Source organism: Bombyx mandarina, chromosome 04 (assembly GCF_030267445.1).
Source record: "Bombyx mandarina strain Sakado chromosome 04, ASM3026744v2".
Classification (NCBI taxonomy): domain Eukaryota; kingdom Metazoa; phylum Arthropoda; class Insecta; order Lepidoptera; family Bombycidae; genus Bombyx; species Bombyx mandarina.
Genome location: NC_143211.1, coordinates 17,155,439 through 17,179,585, shown reverse-complemented (window position 1 = coordinate 17,179,585; position 24,147 = coordinate 17,155,439). Strand labels below are relative to the sequence as shown.

Here is a 24,147-nt window from a genome sequence, read left to right as displayed (position 1 = left end):
AACTATACTGAGACCTTAAAATTTACATATCAAGGTGCGTGGCGCATTTACGTTGTAGATGTCCATGGGCTCCATTAACCGCTTAACACCAGGTGGGCTGTGAGCTCGTCCACTCATCTAAGCGATAAAAAAAGCTCTATTTCAATACCAGTACTATTTTAGGCATTGACGTAGGTAGTGACATTCTCGATATGAATGATGAAAAGCTGTGGGTCTGAAATAGCGCTAGACGAAACAACAGTAATCGTGCGGACCTTCGATCTGAACTTAATAGATAGCTTAGATTTATTCGGGTTCCAATGATGTACTGATTTCAAATATTTAGTAAATTGTTTGTGTTGCAATAAATTTGTAGAAGACCATGTCCTTAGTGTCGTGTCTATTTCGCTCTGTGACGAAACTGGATTGTGAATCGTCAGTAAAATCATGATGATTCAAAACTTGGGTAAAAAATTATTTTTATTTTGATATTTTTAAAGCCACTTAACATAAGTTAAGCCGTGAGGTTTGTTACTCATTTCAATAAAAAAAAACATTATAAAGTACTTAGCATCAAAATCTTTCATTATAAACACTATATTCATCGAAAAAAATTATTTTAATAGAAATCCGGAAGTCTACGTTCAAAACCAGATCAGTGGATACGTGTCGCTATGACCACACATCTGTTTGCGTAGACATCAATTCTTTCGACGATTCTCTCGAGATTTACATTCAATTTGCATACGTTTACCGAATTTGATAATCTGTCATTAATGGGATTTTTTTATTTGAAAAAATATTTTGCTATGCAATATTTCGTTCACTCCGATAGGTTTGTGCGAGATTCGTTATTATTTAAAAAAAAAAACAATTTACTGAACAGGTTTGACAAACGCGAAGTATGTAAGCATGTCAACGTCAACTTTTACATTTATAATTTAATTTTAGGATATCTGATTACATATTGATATAATTTATTTGTTATTTATTTATGTATGTACGGAGTGCTTTATAAAACTCAAAAAAGAATCAATTTTGGATTTGGAATGCAAATTTAGTGGTTAATTTATGATTAAGTCAGAACCGTAGCGTTTGTCCAGTGGTGGGTGATGCTATCGACCATTTCATTCAATGATCCCCACGTCGCCAGGTCGTGAGTTCGCGAGAGTCGCGCGAGTCATAAACGAACGCAGCGTAGGGCCGTCGAGTAAGATTCGCGATCGGCAGCGGCGCGGCGGCGGGGTTGTGTGGGGGCGCTCGGGTCGCGTCCGGCTAGGATGCGCGTCCGGCGACCGTGGGCGGCCGCTGTGGGCGTGCAATGCTGCACCGCCCCGCCCCCCGCGCCACGCTGTTTATTCTCGGCGACGGCGACTGGCGGGGCGCGACACTCCGCCAGTCGCCCGCGTGACGCGCTACAGAACGCTCGCGTGTGTCAGGTAACAGATCAATGCGAGCGGTGCATCCGATACCGGACATCACTGAAACGTCTCGTCCGAGTGTATCGCCGCTTGGCCTCGAGTCGTCGCCACGAGAGAAGGGTGCGGGCGGAAGGGTCGTGGAAAATGCATTTCCCGGCGGGTGCAAGGCGCAGGCGGTGCGGCGCGGGGGGGTGCATGCGATGATGGACATCGTATTGATTTCTATCTGGCCGCTCCTCCCTTATTGTGGCGGTGCAGGGCGCGCCATCGATCGTTGCACCGGGCCCTTCTATTAACCCACGCGCGATTTGGACACCCCGTGCCTCGGACGGTATTGCGTTGCAGTGATCGTGTTAATGCTCAAGTGGTTAATTAATTTAAACCGTGTTATATTATTAACTTACGTCATTAACATACGAATTCGTGAGTTCTCGATTATTTTTAAAGACGCATTAATTGCTATCTAATATGTTTACACTAATCGTAAACTTGTTGTAATTATTTTTTAATTGCTATAAGTACATGCGTGAATGCGATACTTTATTGTTCTCTGTAATAGTTACTGCTATTAAATATAAATTAGCTGCGCTCTAATTCTAATTCGTTATTTGAATTTGAAAAATCACTCGATACTATTTTTTTGTGGACAACAACTCCTTCAAAACGAAAGTTTCGTCGATAACTGATCATTTTAATTTGTAACATTAAACTTGGACTGGATTATGTTGGATGATCCCTGGCCACCCTTCGCACCCTTCTCGTCGTGACGTGCATAAATCGCGGAGACGGGACCGTATGTCGTGATGTCACCGCTCAATACCATAATAAATTAATCAGTTAATTAAACAAAACAAAACTCCAATAATTAACTTGAAGAAATCTCTTTCAGAAAAACAAAACAAACGCGCAAAACAAAATAACAAACGAAAGCTTTAAAACAAAAAAAACTTCCAAGATTTGACATACAATATTTTTTATATGAAATAAAAATTTGGAACGCGAACATTCGCGGGCCAAAGATTAAACGTTACGGGGATAGAAGTGAAAAGGCGTTAAAGTGGCGGCGACGCTGGGAGCGCGCGTGGAATGCGCAGGATTGGAGTCGTTTAGCGCGCGCGCACGCCCCGCCACAGTGCCGCCCTCCGAACAACCGGCCATGGCGACCGAGACCGGTGAGTACAGACTTCACAAGACACAATTAGACACTCATCATCATTCTCCTGCCCTTCTCCCAGTCACCTGGGGTCGGCGCAACATGTTTTCTCCTTCCATACTCCTCCATCATATACCATTTCTTAGTCTACCTCTTCCTCTATATCCTTCCACATTCATAGTTAACACTGTCTTACCTACCTCATTTTCATTTCGTCTCATCACATGTCTATACCATCTCAAACGCGCACTTCTCAGCTTCTCTGTCACAGGTGCGTGACAAAATTAGACACTAACACCCGTAAAAACTAAATCACTTCAAACTATAATTTGTTTTAGTCCAACGCTGCTTAATTCTTATAAACATCAAAACGATTTCATACAAGAACTTTACTTGCTAACATTTATTTGTTCCCTAACAAACACACTCTTTAACTGGCGTAAAGAAAGTTTCATATACGTACTCATAAAAACATACGTATTAAAAAAAAAGAAACAAAACATACTAAAAATGTACATAATATCCGCGCATCCCAACACACCCTGACATTTGTTAAAATATTTAAAAGGTCTTTCACCGAAACAAGAGCCGTACAGAAAACATTTGCATGATATCGTGCTCTGTGATTTTTTTTCATCTCATTTGTTTAACAAAAAAAAAACTCTTTAAATTCAGCTTTGAAAAATAGCATCTCTTTAAGTAATTCGTTCGACAAGTAAGCGCTCGCGGCCCAGTTGTGTAAAACTTGCTTTTTTATATAGTCCTCAGATCAAACTCTGGAGAAGTATCTTCTAGCCTTTCTGAAATAAATTAATGAATTATTATTGTAATAAAAATTACGCTTATAAAAACGACAGTGAAAACACAATCTTGAAAAAAAATCATGTGTTACTAGGTTTTAGAGCGATAGTTACAAGACGAAAGTGGAACATATCCTTGTATGAATGTATGAGCAATTTAACCATTTATATTGCTTTCACAATTAACCTTTTTCGTGTGTGTTAATAACACTAATTTTTTCTAGATAAACGTTTTTGAAAACGCGATTCTCACACGAGTTTTGTGAACAATTAATATCGATATTTATATCTTTTACTTCGTTCATCACATGTCTGACATTTTGCTAATAATAAATGCCATGTTTACAATTTTGAATTTCACACCTTTGTAGTACACATAATCTTAACTTAATGCAAACTAAACAAGACTACAATAATTTAGCATTGTTATAAAAACTAGAAAAAATTCCAAACTTATGCAAAAAGTTCAACACGACGGAATGTTTACCAACAATTTTCTATACGTACGCATGTTCACACGTACGGTACATGAGTTCGTTGATATTCGGCCTTCTCCCTCCTGCCTCCCCCCTCCCAACACCCCCGGCGATCCCTCAGGATCACCCCAGGACCGAGGGTGGACTCGCCGCTTCGTTTAATGATGTTGCTGTCGTTTATTTGAGATTAGAAAAGCTTTTTTTAGATGCTTATTTTCGTTTCGATTCAATGCGTTTTCTTGTTTATTGTTGGTGCCAAAATTTTAAAGACTGACTATTGAATAAAATTGTTTTATTACATATAATCGGGACTACCCGAGTAATTAGTACAAAGATGGACACTTAATAAAATAATTATTTGCTAACGTACTTCAGTTATCCAAGGAAATACTTTTCATTCTCTAGCACATCTCTTAGACCTATTGTGTTGTGCATGGGCAGATGAGCTCACAGCTCAAGTGGAATTAAGCGGTAACCGGAGTCCGCAACGCGATAACGCCGTCTACTTTAAGATGGTTTTAACGGTAGGCAGCAACTTGGCTCTGCCTCTGGCATTGCTGGCGTGCACTGGCGACGATAACCACTCACCCTCAGGTGGGCCTTATGCTCGTCTGCCTATAAGTGCAATAAAAAAAAGACCCGATATCAATTAAATTTTGTCACCCTCTAGTGATTTATTAAAAAACCGCTCGTTTGCTTAAGCTCTTATTATTTACGCGTCGAGACGCTCACGTGAAGTGCAACTGGGGACTAATCATTAATAATTTCGGTAGGTAGACTGCTAATCGTCAACACTCCTGACATGAACTACATTCCGGGTGCAAGAGACCCATTTACGAAAACGAGAATCAGCACTGATGATTTCGGTGATTCAAAGCATTGAAAAATGAAATTGAAAGATTTAAGTTTATTGTATTACGCCGCACGCAATGTATCACAACTAAACACAGACGCACCCACACACAAAGCAAGCGCGCAATATAAAGTGTACAACAATTAGGGATAAACCACTTCATTCGCTCCACGTAAATTGTCACTTAATGGATGATTGGCATTTTTTGTTAATAATGAAAAAAATTATTGCCATGTGCATGTAGCATGTTAGTTTATGGAACATATTAATATATACTCGTACAAAATGTGACTTTTTAAATAGGTATCATAAATGAAGAGCATTTACTACTGTTAACGAGAGACGAGTGGTTCTAAACCAACAGTAATATAAAACTACAGTATTTTTAAACGTATTCTAATTATTGTAATCATAAAAAGCGATTTGATTACAGAACAAATTAATACGTCAATACTCTCAATACGTCTTCTAACTACTTTACAATGTATTTATCTTCCCTATTAGCAAAATAAGTAGTGTATATTGTTCCCATTTACGTAAATAAAGAGTTGAAACGCTGAAGTTTTGATAAAAAATACATAAATAACTTTAACTCCGTAGTGGATTTCGTAATTATCGAGCGGTTTCGTCGCGAGGGGTCGCAGACAGGGGATCAGAGCCGTGCACTCACACTCAAAACGTATCATGCACTCTCTCGCACAACGCATTTATCATTCCGGGGGAGCGCCGCGCCGTCATCGGCTAACGATGGCACACGGCTGTTCCGGTGTCTCTCAGAAGCAGGCACTACTTAAGCTACAAACGTTACACAACAATATGCCACCTCTGAATTTTCACATTCAATGTAACTGTTCAATTATAAAACATTGTGTTTCGCGATTCGTAAAATAAAACGACAAAACAAATAAATCAGTCCTCTTCGCGTTCTATTAATTTATTACCACTCGAATAAAAATATATAAAGAGCACCGATTTATTTTCTCAAACATCATACAGCCGTAGTTCCGTGCTATTAACTGCGTAAGTATTTTAATAATTTTAAATTTCACGTTAAAGTTCCTATTTTATTTTTGTATTACACGGATAAATGATTACAATCCTTCTGTGTTTAAGTGGCTACCGGAACCCATAAGCTATAGACAGCGTAAAATAAATGAGATGAAACTTTCAATGTTATATCAATATAGTTATCCTACCTTACTCTTCAAACTGAAACTCCCGAGTGCTTCGCGGCACCGATAGTCAGGTTACAGGTTAGTGAGACCCATCCGCGCGGGCTTGCAATACGCTGTGTCTCCAATAAAACAGAAAAATCAGCTATTTTCTACAATACCACACGACTTAGTGTAAATGTATACACGAAATTGTCCAGTGGGTATTACATTAAAGTACCAAAGTGATCTTATGATAAATAAAAAATACCCTTTTGCTTGTTATTGTTTATTTTTTTGTTTGTTTCCAATTTTTGTTATTGAATACCCAAAGCGTAATGAAATACCTATAAGTTAAGGAGAATCTCCCGGTCGCGGACCTCTGTGACAACGTATTTTGAAATTAAAATATTTCGAAATGCATTATTGATATTACGTTTCCTGTATCGCTGAATGACAAATGGCATAAGTCATCAATTTGAATATTAAATAAAATAAAAACAATAAGTAATAATATGTATTTCGAGAGGTGAAATACGCGACATTTATCTTTGTAATTAAAGGAGCGTTTTATTTGATATTAGCATCAACAATTCGATGTTTTTAATTGAACTTCAAAATAAGTTTATTCCATTTAAATAGCTGAAGAAGTTCTTTTGTTATGCTATTTTTTTTCCAAATTTAAAAACTTTACATGGCTCTCTTGTAAAGTTGCAAAAATGACGGTTAGATCAAAAAGCCTTTTTCACCCCTCGATATATTTTTCTAATGGAATGACTCATAGATGTTAGCACAGCATAAAAACTATTTTCTAATAAATAAAAGTACTATATGAGTCGACTATTATCAAAGCCGGCAATCTGACTTTTGGGCAATGATTGGTAAATCAGAAAAACGAATTATTGACTTTGTATTCCATTGGCAGTCACAAAACTCTTCGAAACGACATCTTAGATAAATAACAGGTTAACTATTAACCTTTATTTAATGCAGGTTTTGAACCGTATTCTTTGAAGGAGACGATTATATTCAAATCAATCTGTATTGACATATCAATAAATTTTTTTGTCCAAATGCACAGATTGCCACCTTTGATAATAGACGACTCATATACGATTAGAATATCGAAGGATCATTGACGTATGCATACAATACTTGTTATTTATTCTTCAATTACTAATTGCATCACGCGATCGCGTTGCAACTATTCTGTGTATACATTTTTTTATTTGTCTTTCCGCTCTGACGCCTTTGTGTCAATAGTCGGAACCCCAGAAAACGAGTTATTAATTTAGAATAGGTAATAGACGTTTTTTTCCATCTTAATGACTAATGTAATTATAGGGTTCTGTAGTCCGATTACCGATTATTTTTATTAGCTTATACTGACAGGTCAATTAATCATTATTATTATTATGTAAAAGTCATTAACATTATCAGGAAAACTGGTAGGAAAGCGTCAATGATTAAAATACTTGCGAACCAGAGCATTATTCGAAATTTTATGTTTCTCTACGTATTGCGTGAAAACAATGATTGTGTTCTTAAGAAAAATCTTTATCAATTAACTAAATAACTTCAAGGAAGGAAATCGATGTATCGAAAAAGATGTACTTTCAAAATCCATCGAAAAAAAACCCATTTGATTAGTAACGAATTTGAATTCAAGGTAAAAAAATAATAATAAAAAATACGAACATTGAATGTTTGGATTCGACAATGTATCACACAATATTAGTCATAACCAGTAATTCGGATCCTTGACATTTTGCAAAAAAATTAAGATCTACCTACTTAACCGCATCTTAGAATGTTGTGTACGTTTATATCGAAAGATGACTTTGATGTAAATTGCTTTATTTTCTCGGTCAGTGTCGCATTTAGAAGTCGTCGTGGCCTAAAGGATAAGACCTTCGTATCGAGCGATGCAACGGTGCAAGTTTTGCACCGTGAACGATTGACTTCCACGGTGAAGGAATAGGATCGTATAATAAAAATCAAACCCGCAAAATTATAATTTGCGTAATTACTGGTGGCAGGACCTCTTGTAAGTCCGCACGGGTAGGTACCACCACCCTGCTTATTTCTGCCGTGAAGCAGTAATGCGTTTCGGTTTGAAGGGTGGGGCAGCCGTTGTAACTATACTGAGACCTTAGAACTTATATCTCAAGGTGGGTGGCACATTTACTTTGTAGATGTCTATGGGCTCCAGTGAACCACTTAACACCAGGTGGGCTGTGAGCTCTTCTAACCATATAAGCAATATAATTTTTTTTTTTTTCCTAATATAAAACTTACACCTTTCTGTCGATGGTCGTGCAGGCGGCGCCGCGGTCGGCGGCGAGCAGCAGTACTCCCTCCGATGGAACGACTTCCACTCTGCGATGGTGTCATCCTTCCGTCGGCTGAGGGACGAGGAGGACTTCGTGGATGTGACCCTCGCCTGCGCCGGCGCCACCTTCACAGCGCACAAGGTAAGTACATGTCGAAAATTAAATCCTCAACTGTCCGAAACATATAATGAGTGTTCGAACATTTTTAAGTCTGGTCGGTTGTCTCAGCCTGACCACTGTCCACTGTTAGGCCTCTCTAACTGATGTCCAGTTTCGGCCGATCCGTTGCACCTACATCCAACGTGACCCAGCGATTCTCACTAAGCCGCGATCCATCTGTTAAGTTGCCGTCCTACACTGCGCGTGTCAGTACGTGGTCTCCGGCCGTCTCTTCCCACTGCCACTTCAGTTTGCTAATCCTACGGGCTATTTGTGCGTGTGACTACGCATTCATGGCTTTATTCGATGAAAATAAGCCATTGTGTTCCTAGCGAGCAAGTGTGTCCCTCGTATCCAACAGTCAGTAACTTTGGTTCTTCTACGGATCTCCTCAGACTTAAAAGATCTCCTCAGACTTATAATGCTGTACAATTTAAGTAATAGACACTTCAATACTGTTTTTGTGCAAAATTAGAAACATGTGGTGTCGCAAATATGCACAAAACCTATCATCATCTTTCTGTGTTGCCGTTAAGGCAAGCAAAATAAAGAGAAGCACTTGATTTCCGTGTACACGTTTGTCGAATTTACACCATGGATACCGGATGAACTGTAGCTATAAGTGTCTATTAGCAATCGTCTGGTAATGTTCCAAATGATTCAATAAAAAAATAATTTTATAGTAAAAAAGCGTGTGGTGCTTTTCAGGATATCAAAATAACCCTGCTACTCATATCTGTTCTTAAAATATTTATAACTACTGATACCATGCACCCCATACTTTTTTTTACAATAAAATCATTTTTTCTTATTAATTAAAATTTATTTTCTATTTTTTAGTTGGTTTATAAATGCGTATTTTGGTAGTTTTTTTAAACTATTTGTTTTTTCATTTTTTTAAATATTGAATTGTCATCGTTATTCATCATCATCCTTAATAAGTATACCAAATTTCGAGTTAATCCGACGTTTTGAAGGGGGTCAAAATCATGTTCAAAGATTCCGTTACAAACATACATACGTCTGAAGCTAATAAAAGCGTATTAAAAATATCACCTCTTGATCAACTTACAAATTACGTTCCACTAGTTGCATCCTAATGGTTACGATGATCGAATCCAGGTGGTGTTGTCGGCGTGCAGCCCTTACTTCCGAAGGCTGCTGAAGGCCAACCCATGCCAGCACCCCATCGTCATCCTACGCGATGTTCACGATAAAGACATGGAGAGCTTGTTGAGGTAAATAGTTAGCATGGCCCCTGCGCAAGGATGACAGGCAATGTCGGGAAGCATTCCACATTTTTTAAATTGTAATATGCGTAATTACTGATGGTGGGACCTCCTGTGAGTCCGCACGGGTAGGTACCACCACCCTGCCTATTTCTGCCGTGAAGCAGTAATGCGTTTCGGTTTAAAGGGCGGGGCAGCCGTCGTCGTAACTTATACTGAGACCTTAGAACTCGTATCTCAAAGTGGGTGGCGGCATTTACATTGTAGATGTCTATGGGCTCCGATAACCACTTAACACCAGATGGGCTGTGAGTTTGTCCACCCATCTATGCAATAAAACATTATGATAGCTTGAATTTTAAGCTCGATTGTTATGCAATATTGTACCCAACTACTAGATATCACCAGAGCAAACACCTTTGACTTATGAACCAAACGTAGTACCAATCCAGTCTCGAACCTGTAACCGAAAGCTCGATAGGCAGTTAGGTAGCACTGATTTTGACTTTAAGCCACAATAGGAACACAAATGTCGCAGGATGCGTGTTATTATTATTATTGTCCGCTTACAGCTACTGACGATTTCCGATTCAGGTTCATGTATCAAGGCGAAGTCCACATCGGTCAGGAGCAGCTGAAGGAATTCCTGAAAGCGGCCCAGCTGCTCCAGGTCCGAGGGCTGACCGACGTCCCGGCGCCGGCGCCCGTATCTTCGCTTGATCAAAAAGCCTCTCCCGTAAGTTCTGATGTATTTGTAATTATTTAACTGTAACACGTTGGGCGCCAATTGTTCTCTTTAACATTTTACACATTTACGAGTAAAACCCTACGTTTAAAGTTGTCATTAATAAACAAAAAAGTACTAGAATTACAAGTTAAAGTTCTTATTATCTATTATCTATATATATATATATATATATATATATATATATATATATAAATGAATTGCTGTTCGTTAGTCTCGCTAAAACTCGAGAACGGCTGGACCGATTGGGCTAATTTTGGTCTTAAATTATTTGTGGAAGTCCAGAGAAGGTTTAGAAGGTAGATAAATATGAATATGCTCGGATGCTTTTTGTTTGTTTTAAGTTTATTGTATACAAAAGTTTAGGTATTTTATTTATCGATTGAGGCACTACGAAGTCTGCCGGGTCAGCTATTATAATATAGTATTTTATAAATCATTAATATATCCCAAAAAGTCGTCTTAATATATCTAATTGACATATAACTTTGTTATACTATTTGTGTCCTATTGTCTACACAATTAACAATTACCTCATTAAAACGTATGTAAACGCGTTTCCCTATACGTAGGTACATTTTGTTTCATGAAGGATCTCGTTCCGGGTGCAATACAAAAACTGTTGAATTTAACGAATTCACAACAGTCCGCCTCGTCCTGGACGGAGACTGGCAGCGGGGCCTCCCGCGACGGCCGCGACTCCCACCAGCGCGAGGGGCGGAGGCTCCGGAGACCCGAGGAGGGGGCTGCCAGCACTCCGCCCCCGAAACGTGCCAGGTCTTCCGATCTGTACCAAGCTCAGATGAAGAGCAGGTGAGCAGTGATGATTGATGACACGTGCATACAGTAGAATCCGTTTGTAACGAAATTATAATTGGTAGTTGGGTTCTAACTTAGTGAGGAAACAAAGTTTTTTCGCATATTGTGTCATTTTTGGAAACGGATGAAAAACGTGGGAGTGATCTAGTATTAAACTCATTGTCACTAAAAAAAGAAAGCATTCTATAACATTTTTTTCTTGAAATCAGATCGTCACAAACACCATTTAATTATATTTCCGATTTAAAGATAAATTGCTTTAAAACCATACTTTTGCTGATCTTATCATGAACGATCGTTGTAAGGGAGTCGGTGTAAACGGATTCTATTGTACTTTATGATCTTATTAGTTTCGATTGAGTTCAGTAGGGAGCTCGACCGTGCTTATAGTTTTTCAACTTATTGGTGTAGGACGGAGCAGCTGCTGGCGGCGCAGGGGGCCAGTCCGGAGACCATGGGCAGCAACGGGCACGAGCTCGCGCTCTTCGGGCACGCGCTCGACGCGCAGCACCCGCACTTGTCCGGGGCCTCCAACAACTTGGTGAGACCTGTAACTAGCAGCAGACGATGCGCGGGGGGGATTACTGTCCTACCAAGTGTTGTCGCAATGCAGACATAGTTTTCTGTTTCCAGATTCAGACGACCGTTACAAAAACATCTAAGAGCAGGATCTCACGTCTCGAGGTGGGTGGCCAGTGGCCCTCCAGTATGTACAATGTGTGCGCTTAAAAACTTACAAAGCTGTTTTTAAGCGGCGGAGGATGGTCATCCCACTGAGTTGCCCATTGGGTTTCTCGGCATATCTTCTTAGTGGATCGCGTGGACTGCTCCTGCTAGGGCTAGTGTTAGCAAATACTCGCAGGTTGAGCCCGTGCGCTCACCTACCCGTCCGGGGACAGCTGGGATAGCCCCTAGGCCCCTTAGGCTACTAGCGAATGGGTAGGCCGTTACGCGGCAAAAATAATGCGTTCTGGATGCAATAAGGCAGCCACTACAACCAGAGACGTCGCGGGCGGTGTGCTTAGTTGTTAATGTGTTGTTTGCAGTCTGGAGACGGAGAGGAGTCCTCGTCGGATGCCGGCGCCAGTGACGCGGAGGGAGAACCTCGCGCCAAGCAGGAGCCCCTGGACTACGACGACCCCGCCACCGTGGCCAACACCAACGGAGCCATGCCGCACAGCTTCCCGGGACTACTAAACTTACAGGGTAAATTAGAATGACTAAACGATACCTATTACACAATGACAATTACAGATGCAGTTGATGACATGTGTGAATGAAGGGGCTACATACCATTTTTTAAATTTTTGAGTTTTTATATAGAATGAAAGTGTTATGTGCCTATAAACAATATTAAACCTTAACGTTCCGGGTTTCAAGGCTATTTTTAGAAATTGCATGTGATGTAGGAGTTATGTACGAAGAAAAAGTACAAGTAACAAAGATTTTTGCCTGTTTTCTCAAAATTAACAAATTGTATCATATCGCCTTCGTCCACCCATGTCTTCAATTACTTAAAGCGGCTTTGTGGGCTTAATTTACAAATATTATTAATGTTCCAGGATTCCCGGGACTGCCGGGGCCGTCCGGGATGCCGGACACGTACGGTAAGTTCGACTCTCACTACACTAACCCCTTGACATACATAAATGACTCAATAGTTCCGTATCCGAACGATCAAACTCGACCAGCGTAATTTCCGATCTACATTAATGACATTGAACAAACAAAGGAATTTAATCGTATCGTTAATTGGACATTATTGAGTCATGTATACACGCGACGCATGCAACAACACTAACAATTAAATAACGAGAACGACACGCAAGCGCCCCGTAGCGCCAGACGACGCCAGCGAGCGGTAGGCGTAGGTCCCGGCCGCGCTCGGGCCGCGGTAGGGCCCCGTCGGTAGTGTGGCGCGCCCGAGCACTCAACGAGAGTCCGTCTGCCCAGGAGTCCCGGGAGCCACCGGAGCACCCTGGGGCGCCGGCCCCCAGCTGGACGAGCGGCCCGGCCTCGCTAACGGTGAGCCCGTCGCCAAGCCCGCCTGTCCCTACTGCGGCAAGCTCTACAGCAACAACAGCAACCTCAAGCAACACATCCTCAACGTGCACGCCGCCCGCGACCTGGCGCACTCCTGCCCCGTCTGCGGCAAGGCCTTCAAGACGCGCCAGTACATGCAGATACACATGAACTCCATCCACGGCGTCAAGCAGAGGAGCCCCCGCCGTCCCCCGCCGCCCCCCTCAGACACCCACACACTAGCGCTTAGATGTGCCCCTCACTAACCGCCGCCTCTGCACGTTACAGGGGCGGCGCTCGCGGGCGGGGCGGCGATGGGGTACCGGCCGCAGTGCCCGCTGTGCGGCCGCGTCTACTCCTCCACCTCCAACCTGCGCCAGCACATGCTCAACGTGCACTCGCAGACCGACCGCGACCACTGGTTCCCATGCCAGCACTGCGGCAAGAAGTGCAAGACCAAGCACTACCTGATCAACCACCAGCTGCAAGCGCACGGCATCCGCCAGCGACAGAACTCTTAGAGACGGCGCGACGCCGAGCGGCCGCCGCCCCCCGCGCCCCCGCCGCTCGGCGCCTGGTGGTGACGCCACCCCCGCGGACCCAACCCTGATGCGGGAGACGAGGACTCCGAAAAGAACGCGCCGCGCATACGATTATTTTTAGATTGGTTTATCGAAGAGGGAGGCGGCGGTAGTAACTCGCGTGTGGGTTGCAGAGTGCCCGCTGTGCGGCGCGGGGCTGCGGGCCGGACCGGCGGCCCGGGCTCACCTGGCGGCGCACTACCCGCGGGACAGTCCGCTGTGCCCGGTGGCCGCCTGCAGCCGCCACTTCGCGCACCCCAACTCTGTCAGGAACCACATGAGGATCAAGCACCGCCGCCAGTGGGAGGAGATGAAAACGTTGAGGTGGAGTAGCGGCTGGCCGAACTGAGCGCCCCGCGAGGCCGACGGCTGTGAGGACGAATGTTGATCTCGAATAATGCATTTACTTGCGACGCCTCCGCTCTCGTTGGACGCAGCGAAGCGGTAGGATATAAACGACTGAGAATTATTTTTGTAGTAGTATAGACTGATATCGGTAAGGTTTACGTAACAATAAGCGCATTATGAGATGTGATGATTGGTGCCATTGCTAGGATACGAACTCTAACTGTACATTGTCGATCGTTCGACAACTACTCGCGTGACTCTCGTCGCCGTTGATGTAGCCAACTCTAACATTGGGAATATTGAAACCACAAAGCGATTTGTCAACAGTATTCTTAAGTACATAGATCCTCGTCATAAAATTATATCAGACCTTATTAATGCAAAATGTGTATTGACAAACTTCGATTAATTGTTAGATTTGGCTACATAGGTACATATTTCTTTTAACTTTCGGATCTATTTATATTTTGTCTAGAAATAGAAATAATAGTATATTTTCCTTAGTATTCTGCTGTGCTGTCAGTATTTCAGTCTTTCTTAGTATCTTCCTTAGGATTATAGGCGTTATTTATAACCGAACTGGTATGATAGCTTTTACTTTCCGAAAATAAAACAAGAACAACCACAATTGGGACATAAGATTTCATAAATAAAAAAACGCAAATCCGTGAGACCATTGAATCTCTATGTTGTGACGTAAGCGACGCAGTGTTGCCAGCTAAGCTGTTATACCAGATATAGTAGATAAACATGGCGTATAAACTCGACCATAGATGACAATACGAAATAGATTATAACAAAAATGCCTTCATAACGCAATAGTTAGGGATACGTTCATACATGTTCATAGAGTATTTATTTTCTAAAAAGTTTTTTAGTGAAGCCCCAAGAATATGTACGTAAATATTGCACAATGTTAAACATATCTAGTCAAAGTAGGCAAAAAAGTTCGACGGTTCATTTAGAATATACATTATATTCTTTCTGTCGCATATATTTTAACCGCCAAACATTAGATTCGGTAATTTTACGTCTTAATTGTCTGTGCCTAGATTACTTAGGTTAAACATTTCGTGTAGAGTGTTGTGCTGTCAACAAAATTCTTATCTTTCTTCAACTGATTAACGAACGCTCCAAGTTCTTAGACATTCCATAGTCTTCCATAGTTTGAAAGAAAATATAATTTTTCGTCTTTATGATAACAAAAAAGCAATAAATACGATGCCTTAAGATAAAAAATATGTGCGACAGAAAGGTTGACTTCGAAATAAAATATTGGTTAGCTTAGCGAGTAGATGAAATTGTTCCTGACGCCTGTGAGGCAAATCTTATAACTTAAAATGTATTGAAAAATCGATTATTTCGATATAAATAAATTTAAATTGACGATTGACGCATTCGAAACACGTTCCGGTGATAGGTATGTTTAAATTTATTTTTATCGATAATAAAACGAATAATGTTTTAATCATGATAATTATTGTATAGATAAAATTAGTACCTAATCTCAAATAACCAAATGTTCAATATGAGTAAACGATACTAGTTGCGATTTTTGTATTAGTGATACTATTATAATATATACGTAATAATTTTTAATTTTTACCCAAATATAAAAATAAAATGTCTGCTTAAAAATATATATATAAACAAATAAAACTACGAAGTAGAATCGTATATTGTTTTATTTATAATAGTTAATACGGTTTCCCGCAGGCGCATTCCAGAGACATTAAATTTGACTGCAGTTTTCCCAATTCTTTTTATGAAATACATTACGTTTCTCGATATTTATTTGATAGTTACTAAAAACAAACTACCGACTAACACAAACTAACTGAAAGGTAAGAATAATTATTCAGGACCCAATATACTTTGTACAATATATAATATGCGTTAATGGTGATTTGTCTTTAGGTGGCTGTCGAAGAACTCAAGATATCCTGCGCGTTCGGGCCACCGACCCCCGGCCGTGTCCAAAGTGCGGGAAAATTTATCGATCTGCTCACACCCTGAGGACTCACCTCGAGGACAAGCACACGGTGTGCCCTGGCTACCGGTGAGATTCTGAGCCCATTACTAATAAGTTGCAGGCTTTTCATTTTATTACTTTAAAGTCAACGTTTTACTGGTGGTAGGACGTGTTGCGAGTCCGCATGGGTAGGTACCACCACCCCGCCTATTTCTGCCGTGAAGCAGTAATGCGTTTCGGTTCGAAGGGTGGAGCAGCAGTTGTAACTATACCGAGACCTTAGAACTCATAACTCAAGGTGGGTGGCGGAATTTGCGTTGTAGATGTCTATGGGCGCCAGAAATCATTTAACACCAAGTGGGCTGTGAGTTCGTCCACCCATGTAAGCAATTAAAAAAATAGTGCATTTATTTTAAATCAGTAATGCGTTTCGATTTGAAGGGTGGGGCAGCCGCTGTAACAATACTTGAGACCTTAGAACTTATATATCAAGGTGGGTGGCACATTTACGGTGTTTCCCGAGCGCTATGACATGTCCTTCTTCAAACGAGGCTTGTGGAGAGTATTAAACGGTAGGCAGCGGCTTGGCTCTGCCCCTGGCATCGCTGGAGTCCATGGGCGACGGTAACCACTCACCATCAGGTGGGCCGTATGCTCGTCAGCCTACAAGGGCAATAAAATAAAATTTAAAAAAAGTTGTCTATCTTATGTCTCCATAAACCACTGAACACCAGCTGGGCTGTGAGCTCGTCCACCCATGTAAGAAAAAAAAATAGTGCATTTATTTTAAATCGACGTAGCGTAATCAAACATTTTTTTTTTTAAAGAAAATCATTTATTCGCCAAGCATAGTGAAAAGGAGTTAAAAGCAGCGTGTATGCTTTGTCATTATTTGACATGCGAATTTTAGTGCAGTGCAAGATATTATAATATTATATAATTTACCATTCATTCATCCATAATTCAACTAATAATGAAAAAAATCCATTTATTTTTAATGTCGTCCCTAAGAAAATCATTTATGTAATAAATATCGGAACGTGTAATGTTGTTACAGTTGCGTGCTGTGCGGCACCGTGGCCAAGTCGCGGAACTCTCTGCACTCGCACATGTCGCGGCAACACCGCGGGATCTCCACTAAAGACCTGCCGGTGTTGCAGATGCCAACGCGCTTCGATCCGGAACTGGCGAGCCAGTGAGTAATGTTGCCAGTTACAATGAATAAAAATGACCCTTAATGATTTTCACAAGGGATATTAGATCAAGGGGTGTTATGGTTTTACATCAGGCCAACACTGAGTGCTAAGGACTAGTGTTCGCGACCGCACGTACCTGGCATAGCCCCTTAGGCTACCAGCTAATAAGTTTTATAAAACGTGATTTAACCAAATTAATGGTTTTCTTTGGATGTATCTTTTTTCCTACTTATCGGTCGCAGTCTCAGCGGCTATTGTAGCTACGCGCGGACGGGTTCAGGGCCGGATTTAGAGGTCTGGAGGCCTCGGGACAACAGAGAAGCGGAGGCCCCCCTGGTCTAAATTTCCAAATAAAATGAAAAATTTTTTTCAGTCAAGTTTTCTAGTAAACAAATTATTGTGAAACCACGTAGATTCTCTTAGTATTTAAAAAACATACATAAATATAATCGGAGACAAGTATTATTTGAAATTAAATTTCGGAGGAAGGAAAATATGTTCACTAGTGTTTACTTATCAGAATTTGATTTTTTTTTCCAAAATATCTATTGTGGGGGCCTTCCGTTTGTGGAGGCCCGAGGTTTTCGCCCCGGTTGTCCTCCCCTAAATCTGGCCCTGGACGTGTGTCTGTTAATAAAATGAATGTTGCAACAAGGCACAGTAAACATTCGAAACGAATAGTGTTGAGCATTTAGTGTCGCCTCCGCGGGGTCATCGTTCTCGACGAACCCGTCGCTTGCGATGAAGGGCTCGGCGAGTAAATTAACCCACAGACACATCCCACTGAGTTTCTCGCCGGATCTTCTCAGTGGGTCGCATTTCGATCCGGTGGTAGATTCTGCGAAGCACGGCTCTTGCTAGGGTTCGTGTTAGCAACATCGTCAGGTTTGAGCCCCGTGAGCTCACCTACTAGTTAAGGTTACGCTGAAATAGCCACTCAAGGCTATCAGCCCTCCGCGGCCACATAGTGACATGGTCTGTCTGCGGACAGGTTGCTGGCGAAGGCCGGGGTGAAGGTGTCGCCGGAGCAGCTGCGGGCGCGCGCGTCCCCCACGGGCCCGCGCCGCTCCGACGTGAAGCTGGACGCCAAGTCCGCCTCCGCCGCCTCCGAGACCAGCTCGCTGTGCGGGGACAACGACAACGACGAGCTCAGCCAGTCGCGCTACCAGGACCTGCCCGTGTCGCCGCCGCGTTAGTAGCCACGTCTTGTACACCACGACTACTGTTCGCGACGTATTTTTTTTATTTTATTTTTATTGCTTAGATGGATGGACGAGCTCACAGCCCACCTGATGTTAAGTGGTTACTGGAACCCATAGGCATATACAACGTAAATGCGCCAACCACCTCGAGATATAAGTTCTAAGGCCTCAGTATAGTTACAACGGCTACCCCACCCTTCGAACCGAAACGCCTGCTTCACGGCGGAAATAGGCGGGGTGGTGGTACCTACCCGTGTGGACTCCCAAGAGGTCCTACCACCAGTGATTACGCAAATTATAATTTTGCGGGTTTGATTTTTATTACACGATGTTATTCCTTCACCGTGGAAGTAAATCGTGAACATTTGTTGAGTACTTATTTCATTAGAAAAATTGGTACCCGCCTGCGGGATTCGAACACCGGTGCATCGCTTCATACGAATGCACCGGACGTCTTATCCTTTAGGCCACGACGACTTCAAAATTCTACCGTGAAATTATTTCCGCCGTGAAGCAGTAATGCGTTTCGGTTTGAAGGGTGGGACAGCCGTTGTAACTATACTGAGACCTTAGAACTTATATCTCAAGGTGGGTGGCGCATTTACGCTGTAGATGTCTATGGGCTCCGGTAACCACTTAACACTAGGTCGGCTGTGAACTCGTCCACTCATCTAAGAAATAAAACAAACATGTTTCAATTATAAACACTAAAGTCGGGTATATTTCTACAACGAAGATGTTCATAAGTTTGAAGCGTGAAATTAAAATCATTTTTTTCTCGATTTCATGAACTGTACCAACGTAACGTATCGTAATCGTGTCCCAAAATCGCGGAACACACAACTAATCGCCATATTATATTTATCAGATATCAATAGCCTGGCGAACACGACCATCACTAAAGTGCCGGCGGTGAGGGCGGCCGCCGCTAAGACGGTGGAGGGAGCGCCGCACGGGCTGGCGCCGCTCAAGCACGACGACTACCCGCCGGGCTACGGGGGCAGCTCCGCCCTGCTCGACACCTACCTGCAGTACATCGGAGAGAATATGTTCGGTAAATATCCTAATCTATATAATTAACTAGCCGTAGTCGCCCGCTTCGCTGGGCATTTAAAATTAACATTATTATTTATCGTCATTATTATTAGGGAGTCCAACACTCATATAAATATTAGCCTATCCATTAAGTACATGTATTTTCTACATGGATACCAAGTTTCAAGTCAATCGGATGCATGGTTCAGTAGTTATAAGGGAACATCCGTAAAAACCACTGTAGATTTATATATTAGTATAGATAATGCGTGAAGCAAAAGCTTTGTACCGCTTTTTACGAATATTGCGCGAACTGAGGAGTATGAAATTTCTCACACTTATAGAGAATATAGAGAAGGAGTGCAGAATGCCAATATTTTTTTTTTTATATATGCATTAATAATACATTAAAAAAATAAATTACACACACTACCATGTATTTAACTCACACAATCTTTTGTTATTGCTCAAAGTCTGCGGTCGAATAGAGAATAGGTTAATATTGTTTATATTTAATATTATTTGTCTATAATGTAGTCTTGGCAAAATATGTGATTATTGAAGTATAATAAGTCTTTGACAATAGAACCTTAATAATGGTCAAACTTATAATTTAAATTAATTATAGTCGAATTTCGACTACGGCGGGACCACTGATTTTTTTAATTACACGATTTGTGTTCTCAATTTATTTACAATTCCGACTAATTTGCAAACTTAATTAATTCAAGGTATGAACGCAAAATTAGCACAAATGAACGCCATGCACCTGGACAGGAAAACTTACGACGAACCCTCCCCGCAAATGGGCTCCCTCCCGCCCCCGCCCACCAACCTCGCCCACCAGCGCTTCCTCAAGCAGATGCAGCGGCAGTACACCGAGAGCACGGGCAAGCCCGACATCATGCGCGACTCCGACGAGCCCCTGGACCTCGGGAAGGAGAGGCACAGGAATGACAGCATCAGCGAGTCCGACGCCGACAAACACGAGAACCAGGACAAAGACGTCGGCAAAGATTACTACAGCAAAGACTACAACGACGAAGACCGGAGCCGCCTGACCGAGCATGACCAGGAGCACAGCGGCCAGGACGAGGGGGATTACTCAGAGGACGAACACAACAAGAACTCGTCATGAAATGTCGATGAAAAGCGGTGTGTTGTTAGCTTAGGGTAACAATGAGGGTAGGACAATATTTTGTTGGACGTGTGTGTTGAAACGGTGCTTGAGTGTTATGTTTTGTGGTAATTAGCCGACTCGTTTTATTGTTGACCCGTGGAATATCGTTGGTGCCATTGCCGGTATTGTAAATGTAAATTATATTTAAGAATTGATCGGTTGCAGTTCGAAGTTGGTTGCTTGTTTGCGTACAAAGTGGGAATGTTTAATGCCTTGTCGTCGCCACTGCCGATGGACTTATCGGGGACTGACTGGGGCGGTACACGTGAAATACCACCACATTGAGGGCAAGAAACGGTACAGTTGTTTTGTGTCTTAGTAAGACTTTATTTTTGTACCCGTTGTGATATCACAGCCATTTTTTCACTTAGAATTAACCTACTTACACATTAGTTAGAACTACAACATGATACATTTTGATTGTCAAAACGAGGCCGTCGTTATAAACTAAATAAACAATGAGTTCAAACAAAAAATAAAATTAAAAAAAATGTTATCTACCTAGAGATATAAAGAAATGAAATTTCAATTTAAAAGATCTAAATTTTCTTTTACGCTTTTGGACGCGACGGTCCCGTGAATTAGAAAGAAATGAAATAGGAATACTAGCGAGTAGTGATTTATTGTGTATGTAAGGTCCCTGTCACGTAGCATAGGGCCTCTTACATAGTAATTCCATCCATCTACCTCAGCATTTGGGCCAATGCGGCAAAGTATATAAAAATTAATAAATATAAATATATATAAATATTACATATATCCACACAAATTGTGAAATTCCATCCATCTACCTCACTTCAATAGATTTTATTTAATATTTTATACAATTTATAGATATTAAAAAAAAATAACTCTTTATTTATGCATTTTTTCGAATTGCATTTATATATACTTATATAGAGTATATAGTAGCTAAAATATATTAATGCAAGTCTTTTAGGTCATCGTTAGTGCTGCCCGTAGATACTCGTAACGTATGGGTTTGATATAGAATGCGCACTCACTAGAGATGTATACTTAGAATGTCACAACATAGCGAGTAATGTACGTAACCATTATCGATGAGCACACTAACATAAATATCTTTGTATACGAGGAAATATTACAGAGCTTAAAAATCATACTATTGTATACCTATTAAAATATATAGCGATATTCGAATACTGAGTATCGATACTAAAAATTATAACGCATTATTAATGAATTGTTGAATTCACAACACAATTTGTATTACAAAAATGTAACTGCCTTGAGACTGAATTTTTCAATGTGCGTTAAAGCGTTAACTCACGCGCGATTCGACTAAAGTTCAAATTTAAGAGCGAAAATGATTAATATTTCAATGTATATAAAAACTATGGTGATATGTAAAGTACATAAATAGTAACCAAAAGCAATAATAAAGTATACCTTGATGTTGCCTTTAATGTGTAAATACGATTCGATAGTGTACGGAATGTATGATGAAGAGATTTGTTCGGCGGAACTCGAGCGAGACCCTGCTAGTGATGTCATGTCGATTCTCAACAGAGCACGTCACCTCTAACAGATAATCAATAATCTGTGACACACCGCGCGTAATCCGTTGTTACAGATGATTTAAAAAAGATATTATGGAGTACATCACTAGCGGCGATTTGCGCGGGAAAACGCATCGTAACGTAGTGTTCGTGAAGGTTTATTTTGTAGATGATATGGGCTGGTTATATTAACAACAATTACTGTGATTAAAATCTCATGTTAGCCTTCAATACTTATACATATTTTTTAGAGTACAATGTTATAGCTATTTAGTATATTAAAATAAGAATGTCGTTCGTAAGCAAAATCACAAAATATATTTACCTCTCAAGTTTTAGGACACATTATTTAAGTATTTAGTGAGCAATAGGTAAAGGCATTTAATCTTTTTATATGAGATAAACTTTTATCAATTACTGGGTTATCCGATTTTGACATTCGATCTTACGTACAGATTTTATTCTAATAATAATTTAGAAACGAACTAAGTGTCAAACAAAAGAATCTGTAAACAGTTCACGAGTCATTGTGGATCGCAATATGAAACTTAGGTCAACAGAGACAAGTATGTACGGGTTGAAGAATTATTGTTTAGTATTTTAGTGAGACTATGAGTTGTCAATTTGGGTTTACATTTATATTACCTGTTGACATTTAGGGTGTTGCCATAGTATGTAATTATTTTTGACTGTATATTAAAAAAAAAAATAAGTTTTCTTTTAAATTAGAAACTGAGCGAGTGCTTAATTGATTAATTATAGTTTTATTTAGATATTATTGTGGATTTTATTATTATATATTCGATTATGTAGTTTTTTTTTTTTAAATTAGAAAATAGACGGATGCACACTACTTACAATAGGTCAGTTACCAGAAGATGTTATATTTTTTCATACATATTCATGAAATTTACAAAGTCGATTACTTTACGATTGTATCGATATTGATCGTGTTGATTCGATATAATTTTCATAGCAAGTGTACAGTTGTTGATTAATACAGATAATTATGTACCAGTGATCGGAAATATGAATAAAAAATAAATGTTAGGACTATAAGTCGACGGTTTGCTCTCTCTATGTGAAACATTTGCGTTTTTTAGTTACCTCGTGAACTTTGGAAGTTCGATTTTAGTGTTTTTTTTTTTCTATGTGTTTTTTCCTTACCTGTTTTACCTCATTAGCATGACGTTTCATGTAAAACTATTATTGACTCTTCCTTGTAATGTTGATTTATGAATCAGATCAAGTCTTCTAGAATCGATCTAAGAAAATTATTCGTGTTATTAATCGATTTAATGAAAGACTTGATTTCATTTAATGACCTGGAAGAGACAAATACTAGATTGCCATTGTTTTTTCCGGGTCATATTTAATTGCCTTTTAGGGAGCACAAAGCCATTGTTTTTTCCGGGTCATATTTAATTGCCTTTTAGGGAGCACAAAATATTATTTAAGTTTCGAAAATGTATGAACGTAGTATGTTAGTTGACTAATATTTGTTTGTATATTGTCCACCGGTGGTACTGGTTTAGTACTGTTTGATTTAGTAGGTTTTGTTTTTATTATTATTATTAAATGACCATTTGCTGCTAAATACTTTCAAATTCCAACAGCTGATTATTGATCTCGTGCGTAATGTTTCGTCTCCATTTTGTCCTGCGGTTGCGTGCTGAACACGACGTACCGTCAAATTATTGCCACCTCGAAATTTTTCATTTCCATCATTTCAGGTGTTACCAGATAAGTGCGTGCTATTTGTCGAAATTATAATTTTTTACAAATTAAAAATAATATAAACTTTGGAAAGAAATTTGAATATCAAAATAATGTTGATGAATTATAATTTAGACAAACAGATGCACTCATAACCGGCAGAGAGCCACGCCCGCGCCATTGTAAATTAGAGTACTAGCTGTACGCTGCTTTTAAATAAATACATGATTATATACAAAAATAAATTGTTTTGAAAA

At 40.4% G+C, this 24,147-nt stretch overlaps 1 protein-coding gene, 1 long non-coding RNA gene and 1 pseudogene across 3 annotated transcripts; 2 read left to right on the top strand and 1 right to left on the bottom strand.

Annotated features, from left to right (window-relative positions):
* The first annotated feature begins 1,066 nt into the window (after window positions 1–1,066).
* ab (BTB/POZ-zinc finger protein abrupt) lies at window positions 1,067–24,147 on the top strand. Of its 2 annotated transcripts, none has more exons than XM_089727206.1 (14): window positions 1,067–1,418; window positions 2,290–2,572; window positions 8,156–8,307; window positions 9,448–9,563; window positions 10,149–10,290; window positions 10,946–11,112; window positions 11,530–11,659; window positions 12,165–12,324; window positions 12,681–12,725; window positions 15,987–16,128; window positions 17,099–17,236; window positions 18,229–18,428; window positions 19,308–19,493; window positions 20,206–24,147. In XM_089727206.1, exons 2-14 carry the CDS (start codon window positions 2,557–2,559, stop codon window positions 20,610–20,612), a joined length of 2,001 nt encoding a protein of 666 aa, XP_089583332.1. In that variant the 5' UTR covers window positions 1,067–1,418; window positions 2,290–2,556; the 3' UTR covers window positions 20,613–24,147. The 2 variants fall into 2 exon arrangements, with proteins under 2 accessions (XP_089583332.1, XP_089583331.1); XM_089727205.1 differs by having other exon boundaries at window positions 1,069–1,418; window positions 10,892–11,112.
* Window positions 2,897–8,264, bottom strand: LOC149503206 (uncharacterized). The gene is made up of 3 exons (XR_016323026.1): window positions 8,132–8,264; window positions 5,879–5,970; window positions 2,897–3,999 (listed from the first exon to the last, which is right to left on the bottom strand). It is a non-coding gene; the product is annotated as an uncharacterized LOC149503206 (long non-coding RNA).
* Window positions 9,570–9,628, top strand: LOC149503205 (U6 spliceosomal RNA; annotated as a pseudogene).

Excerpts from the sequence above, each read along its gene's own strand:
- ab (XM_089727205.1), top strand. Across the intron at positions 8,308-9,447 it reads CCACCTTCACAGCGCACAAG|GTGGTGTTGTCGGCGTGCAG; the intron begins GTAAGTACATGT and ends GATCGAATCCAG. Across the intron at positions 10,291-10,891 it reads TTGATCAAAAAGCCTCTCCC|GATCTCGTTCCGGGTGCAAT; the intron begins GTAAGTTCTGAT and ends TGTTTCATGAAG.